This window comes from Festucalex cinctus, chromosome 18, assembly GCF_051991245.1.
Source record: "Festucalex cinctus isolate MCC-2025b chromosome 18, RoL_Fcin_1.0, whole genome shotgun sequence".
NCBI classification, from domain to species: Eukaryota; Metazoa; Chordata; class Actinopteri; order Syngnathiformes; family Syngnathidae; genus Festucalex; species Festucalex cinctus.
The window spans coordinates 13,572,552-13,588,949 of NC_135428.1; the positions used below are offsets into that span (position 1 = coordinate 13,572,552).

General features: G+C 41.7%; 2 protein-coding genes across 4 annotated transcripts in view; both read right to left on the bottom strand.

Annotated features, from left to right (window-relative positions):
* ddx46 (DEAD (Asp-Glu-Ala-Asp) box polypeptide 46) overlaps positions 1-11,568 on the bottom strand; it is an 11,915-nt gene extending 347 nt beyond the window's left edge. The window contains exons 1-22 of one of the 3 annotated variants that reach the window (XM_077505055.1): positions 11,429-11,568; positions 11,021-11,191; positions 10,420-10,542; positions 10,259-10,346; positions 9,970-10,141; positions 9,632-9,900; positions 9,241-9,348; positions 8,991-9,156; positions 8,764-8,884; positions 8,140-8,315; positions 7,896-8,017; positions 7,742-7,820; positions 6,631-6,713; positions 6,380-6,544; positions 4,832-4,994; positions 4,560-4,753; positions 4,337-4,474; positions 4,125-4,274; positions 2,869-3,096; positions 1,298-1,516; positions 710-854; positions 29-102 (exon numbers count right to left, since the gene is read on the bottom strand). In XM_077505055.1, coding sequence (XP_077361181.1) covers positions 29-102; positions 710-854; positions 1,298-1,516; positions 2,869-3,096; positions 4,125-4,274; positions 4,337-4,474; positions 4,560-4,753; positions 4,832-4,994; positions 6,380-6,544; positions 6,631-6,713; positions 7,742-7,820; positions 7,896-8,017; positions 8,140-8,315; positions 8,764-8,884; positions 8,991-9,156; positions 9,241-9,348; positions 9,632-9,900; positions 9,970-10,141; positions 10,259-10,346; positions 10,420-10,542; positions 11,021-11,191; positions 11,429-11,445 — 3,171 coding nt within the window. In that variant the 5' untranslated portion in view covers positions 11,446-11,568. Of the gene's footprint in view, positions 1-28; positions 103-709; positions 855-1,297; positions 1,517-2,868; positions 3,097-4,124; positions 4,275-4,336; positions 4,475-4,559; positions 4,754-4,831; positions 4,995-6,379; positions 6,545-6,630; positions 6,714-7,741; positions 7,821-7,895; positions 8,018-8,139; positions 8,316-8,763; positions 8,885-8,990; positions 9,157-9,240; positions 9,349-9,631; positions 9,901-9,969; positions 10,142-10,258; positions 10,347-10,419; positions 10,543-11,020; positions 11,192-11,416 lie in introns of all 3 variants that reach the window. The other 2 variants (XM_077505054.1, XM_077505053.1) reach the window with 2 other exon arrangements.
* A 952-nt stretch (positions 11,569-12,520) lies between these two features.
* camlg (calcium modulating ligand) lies at positions 12,521-16,151 on the bottom strand. The gene is made up of 4 exons (XM_077505775.1): positions 15,814-16,151; positions 14,872-15,293; positions 14,728-14,793; positions 12,521-13,338 (listed from the first exon to the last, which is right to left on the bottom strand). Exons 1-4 carry the CDS (start codon positions 15,971-15,973, stop codon positions 13,123-13,125), a joined length of 864 nt encoding a protein of 287 aa, XP_077361901.1. The 5' UTR covers positions 15,974-16,151; the 3' UTR covers positions 12,521-13,122.
* Between the last annotated feature and the right edge of the window lie 247 nt (positions 16,152-16,398).

Here is a 16,398-nt window from a genome sequence, read left to right on the forward strand (position 1 = left end):
GTAAACATTTAATTAAAACGTTACTTACTAATCTGATTAGTTCTTCCTTGATAAGACGTGTGATCTCCGTTTTAGCTTTCGTCACAGCCAACTCATTTGCACCTAGAAATAATCAACAATTTAGAATCAACACTGTCTCAGACATATTGATGTAGAAATCTGATTTTCATTAAACATATTTCCCTCATGGGCTTGTAGAAAAAGCAAAATAACGACATTATTCCAAATGAGTTTTGCTTTTTTGTTTCCCTCTTGGATTTGCTTGAGTTCTCCCGATACCAAACAAGCTTTCAGACCCTTCCCTATTTTTTAAAGAAAAATAAATCTTTAATTTTTAACAGAAGTCATAATCTTACCAGAACAAAATACATAAAATAAAAAAAGTACCGGCTTCTTTCTAATTCTACTCAAAACAAGGGGAAAATGATTGCAATCAAGCCATCAGTTTCTTAGAATTCAAGTTTTCTGTTGCATTTTGGAGAAACAGTTCTTAGAGGACTCTGAAAAATCGCTACATGTAGCAACCAAATCAGTAATTCCTCAGCTGTGCTGTTAATGTAAGAATCACACAAACACCACCACCACCACCTAATTTTTAAGAAAAAAACAAAAAAAAAAACAAAAAAAAAAATCTAACAGATAAATTTGAACTAACCAATAACATGAATTTGTTGCCCAACACTAGTTAAAGGACAAATGCTGTACGTACTTTCAATGGCCAAGTAGATCTTGCGCTCTCCCTCCTTGGGCTCCTTGCCCGGAGGGAAGTAGGTTCCTCTGATTGTGATGGCAGCCTCCGAGTACTCGCCAATCCTCTGCAGGGCTTCCTTGGACGTCACCTTCCATCTGGCCGTCTACAGAAAAGCACAACCGGGCGGGCGTATTATGAAAAGTGAAGTGAAAAAAAAGTCTGCTCTTTCAAGGCCCACCAAGTGTCAACATATTACCACCTAATAAATCTTTTGTGAGCTGCACAAGTCTATCAATGTGTCTTGGTGAGCTATTCCAATTTAGATAATGGGGTATATGCCACGGAAGAGGCGTGACGTGATTTTGCACATCAGTTTATTTCCGGTTCGGGTTGCGAACGCGCAACCGAGGGGCACAAAGTCGGAAGCACAAGTATTTTTGACGCAGCCCGCACGTCGCAAAGCGAACCGGAAACAAACTGATGTGCAAAAAAACAGTCCCGCCTCTTCCGTGGCATATACTCCATACTAGCCCAACTGAGTTTCTCTGCCCATGTAAATAAATCTCCACAAACTGAAGGAGTTAGAAAGGTGTGCGCCCGTCCGACCTGCGGGAAGTCGTTGATCTCCAGCTCCTCCTCGTAGCGCTTGACGGTCTCGGACTGTTCGGCCGCTTGCCGCTCCTCCTCCAGCTTCTCTACCGGCGTGTAGTTGAGCTTGGCGTTGATCTTCTCGGCCAGCTGCTCGGCGATGGTCTTGGCCGACACGGACGGCGTCATGATGGTGCCGCCGCGCAGGATGGCGTTGGTGGCCTGCTGCATCACGTCCTGGAAAGCAGAGGGCAGCGACCAGTTGAGCTCAGGGAATGAAAATCGCTCGGATTTGGAAAAAAAAAATAATGTTAAAGGGATACTTGACTCATTGAGCCATTTTCAACAGTAAAAAGTTAATAGTCATCCAGAATTAATTTAATAACTTCATTATTTTTCTTGTATCATTCGTAACTTTAAAAACAAATTTTTCCACTTGCTGTTGACTGAAGATGACATCGCCTGTGCTAAGGAAGTAGGTAACGACCAATCATGGCTCAGTTTGCTGACCAAACCCGGGAAAACAGGTGAGCCATGATTGGTCGTTACCTACTTCCTCAGCAGAGGTGATGTCATCTTCAGTCGCAAGTGGAAATATTAGAATTTTAAGGTATTCATTATCTGTGAAAAATAATGAAGTTACCAAATTAATTCTGGACACAATATTAACTTTTTGCTGCTGAAAATGGCTCAATAAGTCCAGTATCCCTTTAATATAGTATTTATTAAATAATAATAATAATAATAATAAAGTACAGTATATGCTAACATTGTTAGGTTCATGTCTGAAGCTCCAAGTTGCGAGGCAAATCCCAAAAGTTCATTTTTGACCAAGGATGGTAAAAAAAAATATGATAAATCAATCAATCAAATTCTAATGACATTTACTTAATGGCCCATTGTGTCATACTCGTTTACACAAAAACAAAAACGTACAAATTTGTTCAAGTGTTAACCAGGTGGCATTGTGACAGCGTAACACACTTGACTGTCAAGGAAACAAAATAAAAAATCTATAATTTTATTATTATCCATCCATCCATTTTCTTGACCGCTTATTCCTCACAAGGGTCGCGGGGGCTGCTGGCGCCTATCTCAGCTGGCTCTGGGCAGTAGGCGGGGGACACCCTGGACTGGTTGCCAACCAATCGCAGGGCACACAGAGACGAACTAATTTTATTATTATTATTTTTTAAATATAATATGATAATTTGCTAACAAAAGGGTATACAGCGGATCCCTGCTATTTACGGGGAACAGTGAATGAACCTGACCTCGAATAGCAAAAAGCCAAATCAAATAAAAACAAATAATTGACACGTAATATTTATTTATTAAAAAAAAAAATAATACACCAATGAGTAGTAAAATAATGGGTATTGGGGCGGGGGGAAGCAAATAAGCACAGGTTTAGTTAGTTAGTTAGGTTTAGTTAGTAAAAATTACCCAAATATTTTAATTTACAAATGACTAATGATGAAATATGCTTGGATCTGCTGTCCTTGTTTTCCAAGTTATACTATGTAATTTTTTTAAGAAGAAATAGAAATGGCTTCACCATTTGATAAAAGCCAAGTTCCTCAACATACCTGAGCTTCGGCTCCCAAGTTCTTTTGGGCGTTGATCTTGAGCGCCAGTCGCTTGGCCATCTCCAGCTTCTGGATGTTTCCGGCAGACGTGGGACCAAGCCCCATGAGCCCGCTTACCGAGCCCGTCGAAGTGCCCGTCGAGCCGCCTGCGCCCGCCGCCGCTCCGGGTGCCATCAGGTCCTTCACGCGCTTCTTGGAGTTGAACATGCTCTCGATCTGCTCCTCAATCTGAAAGGAGATCCAAATATTTGGTACAGCAGAAACAACAAGCAAAGTAGATGACATTGATATTAGACTGGGGTACACATACAATTTTAGCATATTAAGCGATATTTAAAACATTTAGGAGAGCTCACACATGATGAGGAAATAACTTCACATGTATGCTAACTACAGTGTGGGGTTGACTTGAAATAGGCGAACAGGGGGGAATGTTGAAAGATGGACAGTTTTGTCTGGGAATGTTAAGAGTTTAATGTACCTCCATATAGGCTGACATTTTTATCTTGTATTATTTTCACAAATCTTGAGACTTACTGGGCTAACCTGGGACCTCGTGGGATTGTATTTCATGCCATGTCGTGTGGAAATGTGTGTTAAGACACACAAAAAAGTTGTGATTGAATTATGTTGTTATGTTTTTCACACATTGGAAAAAATTTGTGCCTTTGCGTAGTCTTATCGCATCTATGGGTATGTGTTCACGTAAGATTTGTGTGTCGATATTCGTTATTTGAAGCAAAAACACTCCCGAAGTCGATGCTAACTTCCAGTTAGCATTTGCTAACTTCCAGTTAGCGCTAGGCTCTCGATGTTTTCAAAACGAACCATGTTTTGTATTTATATACATAGTGGATATAATTCTTCATGTTGTGTATTTAGTATTACAGTTAGCTCCAACTGCGGTGCCATTAAACACCTTAAAGGACGCTTAGGGACAACAGAATAACCAGAATAACATAAGTTACACAGTACACACGAGCTTGCTGCTAATGCTACGCAAGCAAAATGGTGCATTCAGGGTACTTTCACAGCGTAGGAAACTTTGGTTTTCTTCGATAAGGTTTAAGGGCAAAATAATCATCCATTTGGCTCAATTGGCCGATGTTTGAAGGCCAATAATTGACCGATTACAACCAGCGGCTGATTAATCGGTCGAGCCCTACTTTGGACATCTTTGATTGCAAGGGAGGGAGAACGCCCCGTCGTCAGCATGTGTGCACTGCACCCCACTACAAACAATTTGAGTTTCTCACATCCAGCGCTCCGTCCTCATCGTCAGAATCTTGCAGTCCCAGCGCCGCCTTCTGCAGCTTCTTCCTCTCGTTGGCCAGTGCGTGTTCAGTCTCGTCGAACTTGAAGCCTTTGCCCGAGAAGCCGCTGCTGCTCTTGATGGTCTTCCCCTCCTGCGACGGCAAACGAGATGAATACAAGGTGGAAACCTCCTGGTTTTCCCGCTTCGTCTCACCGCTTTCTGCTGGTCTTTAAAGGAAGCCCACAGCTGTTCCAAATCAGCGGGGACGGCAGACCCGGACAGCTCCAAAGCTTTGATGATGTCGCCGGCGTATCGAACCTGGTCCTCCGTGATGAAGGTGTAGGCGTATCCCTGGAGTGAAGGAGATGACATTTAAAACTCTAATCAAGACGATTCCACATCAAAATGGCACCCCCGTGCTGTATTGGAAACGGACCTTGTTGCCCGCTCGGCCCGTGCGGCCGGCCCTGTGCACGTAATCCTCGTAGTGGTTGGGACAGTTGTAGTTGACCACCAGGATGAGCTGCTTGACGTCCAGGCCTCGCGCCGCCACCGACGTGGCCACCATCAGGCGGCAGGCGCCGTTCTTGAAGTCGTTGATGATGCTGTCTCGGTCGTACTGGTCGATGCCTGCCAAAGGAGGACCACAAAATGAGGTGGAACGAAAGAGGGGAGGGCGGGAAGGTTGACAGAAGTGGTCCGCGGTACCTCCGTGGAGGGACATGCAGGGGTAGGAGGCTTTCATCAGTTCTTTGAGGAGACCGTCGGCGTGCTCCTGCTTGTCCACGAAGATGATGACCGAGCCCTTCTCCTGATAGTGGCCCAGGATCTCAAGCAGCTTCAGGAACTTCTTGTCCTCCTCAATCACCAGCTGCAGGAAAAAAATATATAAATAAAAAAAACAAAACAGGCATCCAGTATTTATCACCTACAGCTGACTTGTCAAAAGAGGTGACTAAAATTTGTAACAATTTAAATTTGGAAAATGTATTAATGAATTTGTGACCTATTAAATCATTTATTTAATGACTATAAAATGCCATTAAATAGAAAAGAACAACTGGCCCCTGAAGGTTGGGGACTTCTAACCTGTACAACGTGGCCTCGTTCATGAAATACAGTACAAAAGAAGCAAGCAACATTTTTGCTAGTGTTCATTTTATCAGCCATTTTTTAAATATAGTCTCAGTTTTACTCCAGTTTCAATCACACTGGTTAGTTTTTAACATAGTTAGTCAACCTCATCCTGTTTTCATTTAGTCCATTTTTAGTCAACTATAAATCTAGCATTTTAGTCTTTATTTTAGTCCAAGAAAACAATTATATTCATCTAATTTAGTCAACAAATACTGTCAACGTTTTAGTCAGGACAATTATTTTACCCCCGTATAGTTTTTTTTGTCAGCAGATAATACTTAACATTTCAGCTCTAAAACTCACACAAAATGTTCTCTCTTTTTTTTTTTTTGACGAAAAACCACTTGACACAAAATTATATCAACAAGTATATCAACAAGTGGCTACTATGGCTCCATGCTATGAGCTAGCAAGTTAGCTAGCATTAGTTAGCGGTCGGATTAACATTATTGTTGGAACGTTAATAGTTGTTGGATTAATGTTATACTGCACAGGCTCAGCAAATATGAGTACATCTAATTCAATTGAATTAAAAAAAACACTTCTTTTTTTTTTGTGGGTACTAATTAACCAATTTTTTTCGCAATCAATGACCCATATTTGAAGGAGTATTTTGTAGTATAGTATTCCCTAGAAAATCTTAATTCAGACAGAAAACTAAATGTGTTCTTACAAACCTGTTGGGGTGTACTCATTTATGCTGAGCACTGTAACTCTAATTTACATTTCTTTTTTTTTTCTTTTTTTAAACTGTTCACCGTGAAACCTCCTGTCTGTCCCATGTGTTTGTGAATGTTGCACTAGCTAGCTGCAGATGTGAAAGGGGGTGCGTCACAGTGACAAGATTTTACAAAAATCATATAATTGTCATCTCGCTTTTGTTCATGAACTAAAATGTCCATAGATTTTAGTCCAGTTTTTATTAAATGAAATACATTTTCGTCTTGTCTTCATTAGTCGACGAAAATGTATACTGATTTAGTCCTAGTTATTGTTTATTAATGAGTATTTTAGTCTAGTTTTAGTCTGGAGAAAATGTGTGTTGACTAAATTATTTTTGTTTCGTTTTCGTTGACGCAATTAACACTATTTTGTACTCATCCCGTCCTGGAAACTTACCACGTGCTGCTCCACGTCCGAGCAGACCACACTGCGCCCGCCCACCTGGATCTCCAGCGGCTTGGCCAGGATCCTCCGAGCCAGCGCCTCCATGGCTCTGGGGAAGGTGGCGGAGAACATCACCGTCTGCCGGTCAGGACGAACGTTGTCCACGATGCGCATGACCTTGGCGCAGGAATCACATGGTCTCAAATTGTTTGGACAGCAAGAAAGTTCGATTGTCGTTTGGTGATTGTCCGTGCCGTGCCCACCTGTGGCTCGAAGCCCATGTCGAACATCCGGTCCGCCTCGTCCAGCACCACGTATGTAGCTCTGCGGAGGTTGGTGACGCGACCTGCACGTCAAGGTAGAGAAACATCAGCCACGTTTCACGAATTCTGTATGACATCATCAACTTATGCGCGGTGGACTACTTTAAGGTGGTACGTTTTTAAAAACTTTTGAAATGTGGCTCGTTTTTGTCTATCTCAGTCAGGTCTTGCGTACCATCTTGGTGAGGGGACCTGTAAAAGTCAGAAAACAGCCTCAAGATACAAAACAAGAGATGGAGCCCCATTCAAGCATTATCTGACCGTACGCCTTTTCACCTAAAGAAGGGGAAAAAACATATTGCAGATTACATCGCATGTGTGGAAGCCACAGATCCACTCTTCAATTATACACACACATTTGCAAATAATACAGCAACACTAAATGAGACACGTTTACATCATGGGCTGAGAAAAGGCACCTACCTGCTTTTTTGCCCTGATCTTCAGGAAACACATCACAGGCTTTGTTGAGAGCACTCATCTCAAAAAGTGTTCAAATCATGTCAAGAGTTTAGTAAGGAGGTTCTGACGTGATTAAATATTGTGACGTGCAAGTTGACTAATCAAGAAGGAATTGAATGGGTTCAGTGTGTGCGTTTGTTCCATTATTTACGGTAATTAGGTCAAAGGCTGTTGGTTGATGGTCGAAGAGTATTTCCTCTAAATTATTGGCATGCAACGGACAAGGCTTTTAATTGTATAAGTGCATTTTTATAAATTGATACTGTTATGTGCACATTTCTTGCATATTGACCCCAATAACATCTCATGAAACACACATTACGACAAAATATGTATTGTAAATGTTGCAGTAAGTAAAAAAAAAGGGTGCCCTATAAAGTGCATTAATAAATAAATACGACATATCTAATGTAACCTGTACAACTTCCATATTTTTGCCGTGAATTGATTGTTCTTGAGTGTCCACTGACAAAATTTTTACCGTATATGACTAACACAAAGTCACCACACTATACCTGGCTCCAAAAATAAAACAAAACAAAAAAAAGCTACCGTTACTTATCAACAATCAAAACATGAGCGCACTCACCGCTGTTGGCGCCCAACATGTCAATCATTCTCCCCGGCGTGCACACGATGATCTCGGCTCCTCGCTTCAGCTCGGCAATCTGGTAGAAAAAATTACGGGAAACTCATTAAATGCGGTAATCTTTTGCCAATTGATTTGTAAATCCAACTTTTACCTGTTCGCTGATACCCGTGCCGCCGTACACGCACACCACTCTGAGTCCCAGTGGCTTGGAGAACTTCTTGCACTCCTTGGTGATCTGCAGGGCCAACTCTCTGGTGGGCGTCATGATCACGGCTGAGGGAGGACGAAAACACACCAGGTTTCCTCCCTCCATTTTCTATACAGCTTGTCCCCCACTAGCGTGTCAATGTGGATGGGGGAGGGAAAAAAAAAAAAAAAAAAAGTGCATCTCTTACAGATGGGCCCCTCGGCCTCCTCAAGTGGCCTCTGGTCCATGATGTGTCTGAACATGGGCAGGAGGAAGGCGATGGTTTTGCCGCTGCCCGTCTTGGCGATGCCGATGAGGTCTCGGCCCGACATGATGGCGGGTATGGCCTGGGCCTGGATGGGGGTGGGCTTCTCGTAGCTCTGCCTATAATGATTGATAGTTAAAACACTCCAGTCCTGTAGGTGGCGGTAGTGTCTTTATTGTAACTTTGGTGTAGCGGTAATTTCGTCAACGAGAATTAATCAAAAATAATTTCGTCAACACACATTTTTCACCGGACTAAAACTAGACTAGAACCCTCATTAAAGGGATACTTGACTCATTGAACACACACATATATACATTTTTTTCGCCTAAAATAAAGACTAAAATGCTAGATTTACAGTCGACTAAAAACGGACTATATAAAAATGTGATGAGGTTGACAAACTATAATTTAAAAACTAAGACGCGGGATTGAAACAGGACTAAAAACAGACTAAATTTAAAAATATTGAATAAAATTAACACTACTTTGGTGTTGGGTTGTGTTCAAAATGAAACAAAAGCATAACAAAATGATTCGATTCAGCTTTTTAACATAGATACTAACTTCTTGAGGGCATTGAGGATCTTCATGGACACGCCACACTGCACCCAGGTCTTGATGGGCTTGGGACAGCCTTTCCCCTTCACTGTGATCCCCTCCAGTTCTATCCGGTATGCGTTCACCTCTGGAACAGATCACCAACGTGTCAAAAATAAATAAATAAATAAATAAAAATCGGGAAGAGGCGTTCTGTTGCGAAACTTAAAATGGACGTTCAGTCACGTACGAACCCTCGGGGGACATCCTGGCCAGATCGGGCACCTCCACGTAGAAGTTCTTGCGGTAGGACTCGTACTCGATCTTGCCGTGGTCAACAGGTTCCAGGATCTTCCTCTGCTTGGTCTGGAAGCCCGTCAGCGCCGTCTGCAAGTCGACTTCCTCCTCCTCCGACGAGTACTGTGCGACACATTGGAGATATTTATCAGCTTTGTTGACCTTCCACACACAAAAATCACCACCACTTGGAAAATGTCACCTTACCTCCATCGCATCCTGGTCGTTCTCCATCAGCTCGCCCTTCTTCTTGTGAGTGTGAGATCCTTTTTTGGTTTTAACCACTGTCACCACTTTGGTTACCGTTGCCCCCTTCTGGTGATAATTATAAAAATGATGAAGTAATACCTCTCAAACCCAAAAGACTGACTTCCTGTTCAATTTGCAGCACGGGCACTTCAGACTTTCTAATGCATCCAAAGTGGTGCTAAGTGAATCTATTTGCCCAAAATGGCTAGCTGCTTCACAACAAAATGGCTGACTTCCTGTTTAATTTGATGAATGGGTCCTGCTCTACTCAACCTGTCCCCCCCCCCCCCAGTTTGCCGTAAAAACTGCTGGCGGCCTGACGGGGGCTAAATTTTTCATTTCCACCCACCTTGTCGTTTCCTTTGACGCCTCCCATGTTGAACTTCTTCACCTCCTGCTTCACCTCTTCCATGTATGCGTCCAACGGGTCGATGTCATCCTCATCGTCCTGCTTCTCCGCGGTCACTTCCAGGTCCTTCTCGCCTTCGTCCATCTTCTCCTCTTTGGCCTCGCCCTCCTTGGCTTCGCCCTCCTTGGCCTCCACTTTTCCGTCGCCGTCCTCCTCATCGTCGTCGTCGTCGTCCGCCTCCATCGGGACAGGCATGTCCTCGTCATCGTCTGTAATGAGGACGCCCGTTTTAAGACACGATAAAGTGTTACAGGTGTGTTTGTGTCACGTCCACTCACCTTCGTCGTCTTCGAGGCTCCACTTCTTGCCCTGCTTCATCTCCTCCAGCTCCTTCTTGATCTCGCCAATGTTCTCGATGGCCTTCTTGCGCTGCTCCTCGCGCCACTTCTCCACACGCTCCTTCCGCTTCCTCATCTCCTCCTCCAGCTTGTTTTGGTCGAAGTCTTGCTGCTAATGGGCACAAATTAGGCGGTTTTGTCACACTTTGTTTTGAGGACTGCTTACAAAGATTTTAATCTTTTTTTTGTGACTGCTGGAGGCACTTTTCACATTTGTCACTAAACTTACATCCTCAACTTTCTCCTCTTCCTTTTCCTCTTTAATTTTTTTCTTGTCCGATACAAGATCTACATTTTCTTTCTCTTTGCTCTTTGACCTGCAAATGGGGAAACAAAATTAGATCTTATCGGAGTATTAAGTCAATAGTTTTGGTGGGGAAGAATGCTGACTTTTCATCGTTTTTTCTGCTCTTGCTGGGGCTGGCCGAGCGTGACCTCCTGGCTCGGCCCCTGCTGCCTGACCTCTTGCGGTCTCGGCTTCTGGACCGTCTCCTCTCCCTGCTCCTGGAGCGTCTGCACAGAAGAATGAAGACACTTTATGGAAAGTACTCAGCCAAGTCGAGGTCATCCAACCAAACAAGCCAATATATATGTGCCTTAACTCAGTAAAATGCTGTGAAACAGTAGCCTACGTATTTTATAATTGGTTGCATTTATATGTATGAATGGATGCTCACGTGACTGGAAGTTCCATACGTCATTCATTTGCAGATGGCTTTTTGGACTGACCTGGCTCGCTTCAGTTTTTGAATTGGAAACCAAACAGTACATTAATACAATATTGAACTCGACAAACAAGAAAGCAATGAGAACTGTGGCTTTATGCTCTTTCTTTAATGTTTTTATTTAAGTAACCCCCTGGCTTATTTGCGTATTTGTTTTTTGTTTTTTCTTGTATTAATGACGTGTGTGTGTGTGAATTGTTCTCAAGTTCGTTGTATAACTTGTTTAAAATTATACAATAAAAAAAAAAAAAAAAAAAAAAAATGACCTGGCTCGCTTTCTGTCTCGTGATCGGGAGCGAGACCTGCGCCTGTCCCGGCTCCGCGACCTCTCCCTCCGGCTTCGGTCCCGGTCATCCTTCTTGGAGCGTTTGTCCGGAGAACGACTCCTCGAGCGGCTACCGGACCGCCGCAGAGACGCCGAGCGCTTTCTGTAATGTCTACACAACAACACAAGATTCGTTTAATCGTTAACATTAAAACATGGGTGTGAAATTGGGTAAATATGGGAGCGAAGCTTGACGGGCAATGTTTTGTTTAGTGAAACCACAACGTCGTAGTTAGCATGCTAACGTTAGCTTTCCGGATTATCTCGTTAATAAGCGGCGCAGGACAATTTTAAAACATTTGAGACAAAAAAAAATAAACATAAAAATTAAACACACTTTTGGACGTACCGCGACTCGCGCCCCATTGTAACGCTGCTGAGTTAGTCGTGGATAAAGTCCAATGAGTTGCCAACTACTGTTTGACGTCCGTGCGGTACTTTCACAGATCGCTGCTTCCGTTGAACTCTTTACGTCACCAAAGTGCGACACCTGTTTTGGAATGTGGCGCCCTGATTGCAAGTGCGCCACCAAGAGGCAGCAGGTATGTCTTCATTGCTTTACAGTACTGTACTGTGCTGTAAATTAAACAAAAAAGTTATTTACAGATTTATTTTTTTTAATTACATTGGTAAAAATCATTATAATTTAATTAATAATGATGCAGTAAATTAGCATGAATGATGTTCAAGTTAAGAATTTTACATAAAATACACCTTGGTAAAATACAATTATATAGTCTCAAAATATTGAAAGAAAATTGTAAGCTTTTATAATTTCATTACATAATTGGCCAATTTAGAATTGAAAATAAAATTGTAATTTTGTATTTTTTTCCCAAATTATATTGCATTGAATTCAAAATTGACTAAATCATTTTTTAATTGGTTTATAAATTATGAATCAACTGAACAATGATTTATTTCACTCATTTTTTTTTTTTTAAAGAAATACACAAAATAACAGTGAAATAAACAAGCAAAAAGTTATTCTCTCTTAGATTAGCAGTTTGTATTAAAGGGATACTTTACTTATTTAGCCATTTTTAACAGCCAAACATTAATATTTTGCCTGTAATAAATTTATTTTCAATATTTTTCATGTACAATTAGTACCTTTAAAAACACATTTTGCAACTTGCTGCCGACTGAAAATGACATCACAAGGGCTCAGGTAACCAATCACAGCTCAGCTTGTGAATGTCATGTGACCAAACCTAGAAAACAGGTAAGCTGTGATTGGTTTCCTGAGCACTTGTGATGTCATTTTCAGTCGACAGCAAGTCGCAAAATGTGTTTTTAAAGGTACTAATTGTACCTGAAAAACAATTAAAGTATCAAATGAATTACAAACAAAATATTTTTTATTGCTATAATGGGCTAAATAAGTGAAGTATTCCTTTAAGTCTCAAAATGTGAGAAGTCAGAAGCTAAAGACAACATGTAAGACAATGACATTTATTTGACTTGACTTTTTTAATGGTTGTACCATGTCAACACTTGAGTTGTTCACATATATGCAAGATGCATTTTCAAGCGCAAAACGCGGCACACGTGACAACAGATCAAGTAAACCCGACAGGTCTCTGGATAAAACACGCACGTTCACATGTCAAAAATGGTCACAATAATAAATTAATGGGTGAGATAGTAAAGAGAGACATAGGCGTCAGGCGAGTATATAGAAAACACATAAGGCGGCAGCGTGACACAAAAGCAGAAAAGTATGCTGGTACCTTGACTTACGAGTTGAATTCCACGCTCATATCTCAAATCCAAATCCTTTCAAAAATGACATGAGCAACTGTTTGTCCTGTTGAATAAAGTGCATCAGCTTGGCTCTCCTTGCCCTCTTGCAAGGGCATGACAGTAAGCTAACTTCTCAATGTTTTCCCCGCACTTCCCTCAAGTGGCAACGTATGCTAACGTATGCTGAACTCAAAACATGGCTGGTAAAATCTACCAAACGACAGGTTCTAACTGGAAATATTTGTACGTTGTGGCGCTCGCAAGTCAAGGTACAGGGTGAGCGACGGCTTGGCTTGGTCACACCGGCGTCGCCCCGCCGGGCTCGCCGGCCTCGGAGCCGACAAGCAGCAGGATTTGATGTGAGAGGATGAAAGTGAAGAAGTAGGCGCAGAGGTCGGCGAAGACGTCTCCCATGCGCCGGTACGTGTCCATGGAGCGGTTGATGACCTCGGCGGGTATGCCCGACAGCAGCAAGGCGGCGGTCAGCACCGTGGTCTGCGCCTTCTTCTCCACCTGGAAAATTGTCAAAGGCAGCCACGGCCCAAAAAACAAACAAAAAAAATAGTCTGATTATTATTGTTTTGTGGAATAAGCATGAAGCAGATTAATCCAAGTTTTCAGCCATCTCAGCGGGGTAACATTTTATACAGCAGCGCCCCCTGCTGTCAGCTGAAATAGACGTCCAAGTACCTTCGGGCTCGCATTGTCATGATGTTCTCAATGCGAGCCCGAAGGTACAACCACTTTTATTCAGATTTTTTTTTTTTTTATCAAGGTTATTACAATTAACAAAAACTAACATAACTAAAACTAATTTTGCAAAAAATATTTTTCGTTAACGGAAAGACTATAATGTCCTCTGTTTTTATCTTTGTCAATATCATACATGAGATTTTGTCGTTCATTTTTAACTCAACTCAACTTTATTTATAAAGCGCTTTAAGAACAGGCATTGCTGTATACAAAGTGCTGTACATAAACAAATATCAGTTTTGCAGTAAACAAGAACAAAGCAAACATTTTGAAGTGCAATACAAGTTTTTTTTTTCAAGTAAATACCTTTTACATCAGTAAATAAATAAGAAGTAGGCAAGTGAATAAAGAGATTTACGGTCAGCCATTTTCAGTGAAGCAACCCATTTGGTCCCGGCTGTTTTACTGCATTTTGACTGATTTTGCAAGGCCCACAGAATATTGTTTGATTGCTATAAAAACATGGAACCTACAAAAGAAAGATAAGCATCTCTTCTTTCATCAGGAAAGAAAATATTTGTATCTGTTTCCATTTTGGAACAATTAGCATTAGAATACAGTTAAGTTTCATCAATATTTATTCACATTCACAAAAAGAGCTTATTGCAACATGATACTGGCTGATCTCTTATACTCTGCTGCTACCTGCTGGTCGTTTTTTGTAATAACTACCATTGCTTTAAGCCACCTATTCATATCAGAACCTTCATCAAAGCCTACTGTATGCTCTTGCATTAAAAAACAAAAACGAAGGCCAAAGTATAAAAAACAACAACGTATTTACACGTTTTGGGTTTGAATGAGTTAACATATCTATTTCAGTATTGCTGTACAGAATATGAAGGTCAGAGAATTGTAGTTTACTTTATTACACAATAGTGACCTTTTTTATTGCCGTGCATTTTACAAGAACCTTATATATTAAAAACTAAAACTAATAAAAATATTTTTCAAGCATTCTTGAAAAAAAAAAAAAATCTAATAAAAAGTAACAAACTTGCTCCAAAAATTAAATGAATTTAAAAACAAAAGTCAAAATGAATTAAAAACTAACCGCAAGTCTATTTAAAAATCCTAATAAACTATTATAACCCTTACGTGTTTTTCTTTAAATAGCAGCTTAATATTGAGTATAGAACACAAACTCACCTTAGGAAAGTATTTGGACAAGCCCATAAAAGCGAGTTCCAGCGTCAGAAATGGAGCAAATATCGACTAAAATCACAAAAAGGACAAATAAAGCGTCACATTGGTGCTAAAATGTCTCAAAATGAATCAGACGTGACGACTCACCAGATACTTGCAGACAAACACTCGGACAAAAACGGCGAGGACGACGCTGCAGATCAGCCTGAAGACGGAGAAGGGATCAAACTCCTCGCCATCCGCCTCGTTGTCCTGTGCCGGCTTCTCATTGGCCAGCTGGCCCCGCAGCTTCATGGCATCGTCAAAGTGGGAAAGGTACTGGTGGAGGCCGCTGGGGTTGTCCCCCATCGCCAGCTTCTGCCGGAAGCCTCGGAGGTGGCTGTCCGCCGTCGCAGTGTCATCGGGCGGCAGCGGGGAGTCCCTCCTCTCGGGAGTGGCGCCGCGCGACAGACTGACCGAGTCCGGAAGGAAGGGGGAAGGTCTCCGGGAGGGTTGGGACGACGACCATGCGTCCGTCCGGTCCAGGTCTAGGTGGAAGCGGGGTTCTGGTGGACGTCGAGGTGACCCTCCTGGATATAAGTGGTAACAACCAATAGATTTACATATATATATTTTACAAACGTAAAAAGCTTTCAATGTGTTTTAGAAATAATAAAAATAGCACTTATGATATTGCACTTAAAAACAAAGTAACAAAACATTATTTATTTATTATACAACAAAAACAGAAAACCAGTGAGTTGTTCAGCAAACAACCAAAATAAATAAATCAGCAAATTCACGAACGCCAAACCACAAACTTTCACATGATGTCGAACATCCGGGTACTTTCCGTGTGGCGTCATTATCTGCCTCTTTTGTTTGGCCAAAAAAAGGGCTCGTCATGACCCACAAACGAGTCTTTTGAATAAAAAAATACACAAGTACAAATAGCTAATTTTCTATGCTATTTTTAAAAGATAATTCGATTTCATAAGGATCTGTTTTTTCTTTGTGACGTCACGACAACATCGGCAAATAGGTGGGCGCAGAGCCAAGCTACACTGTCCCAAATCTGTCCAAATACAAACTGCAAATAAATCAACATACCGTTATTGTCAGCCTCGTTCTTGGCGTTCCCTACAATTCTGTTCATCCTGTCCTCGGAATTCATGAGCAGCTTCCTTCTGCGGATCTCCGCTCGCCTCTTCGCCGCAGAGCCTGCCGCCGCCGTCGTTTTACCGTCGACGGTGGGGTCCGCAGGCTCCATGTTTACAAAAGAAAGACCTCGCGTCAACCAAAACGAAATAAAACGACGAAAACTATAATTGAAATAGCTAAATGTGTGGCGATAACTCGGTGGCGCTGGCCAAACGGCTGGATATCACGCTCAACACGGAATAGACCGTCGCAGATGTCGCGCGGCGATGACGTACAACTGGTCATTGATGACACAAAGGGAACGCCGTGAAAAAAAAAGCACTTTTTTCCGCCTTGAAAAAACAAAAAACATTTTCTGAACCACTTACTGTTCACAAGGGTCAATAAAGAATGTATTATATATACAAGGCGCTATCATTTATTTGACGTCAAATTTTACGTGGCTGTTTAATTTATTTTATTTTTTCGTAGCTATGAACAATTCTATAAACAATTTGGCGAGACTAAAAATCTCAGGTACAATCCATCCTTAGT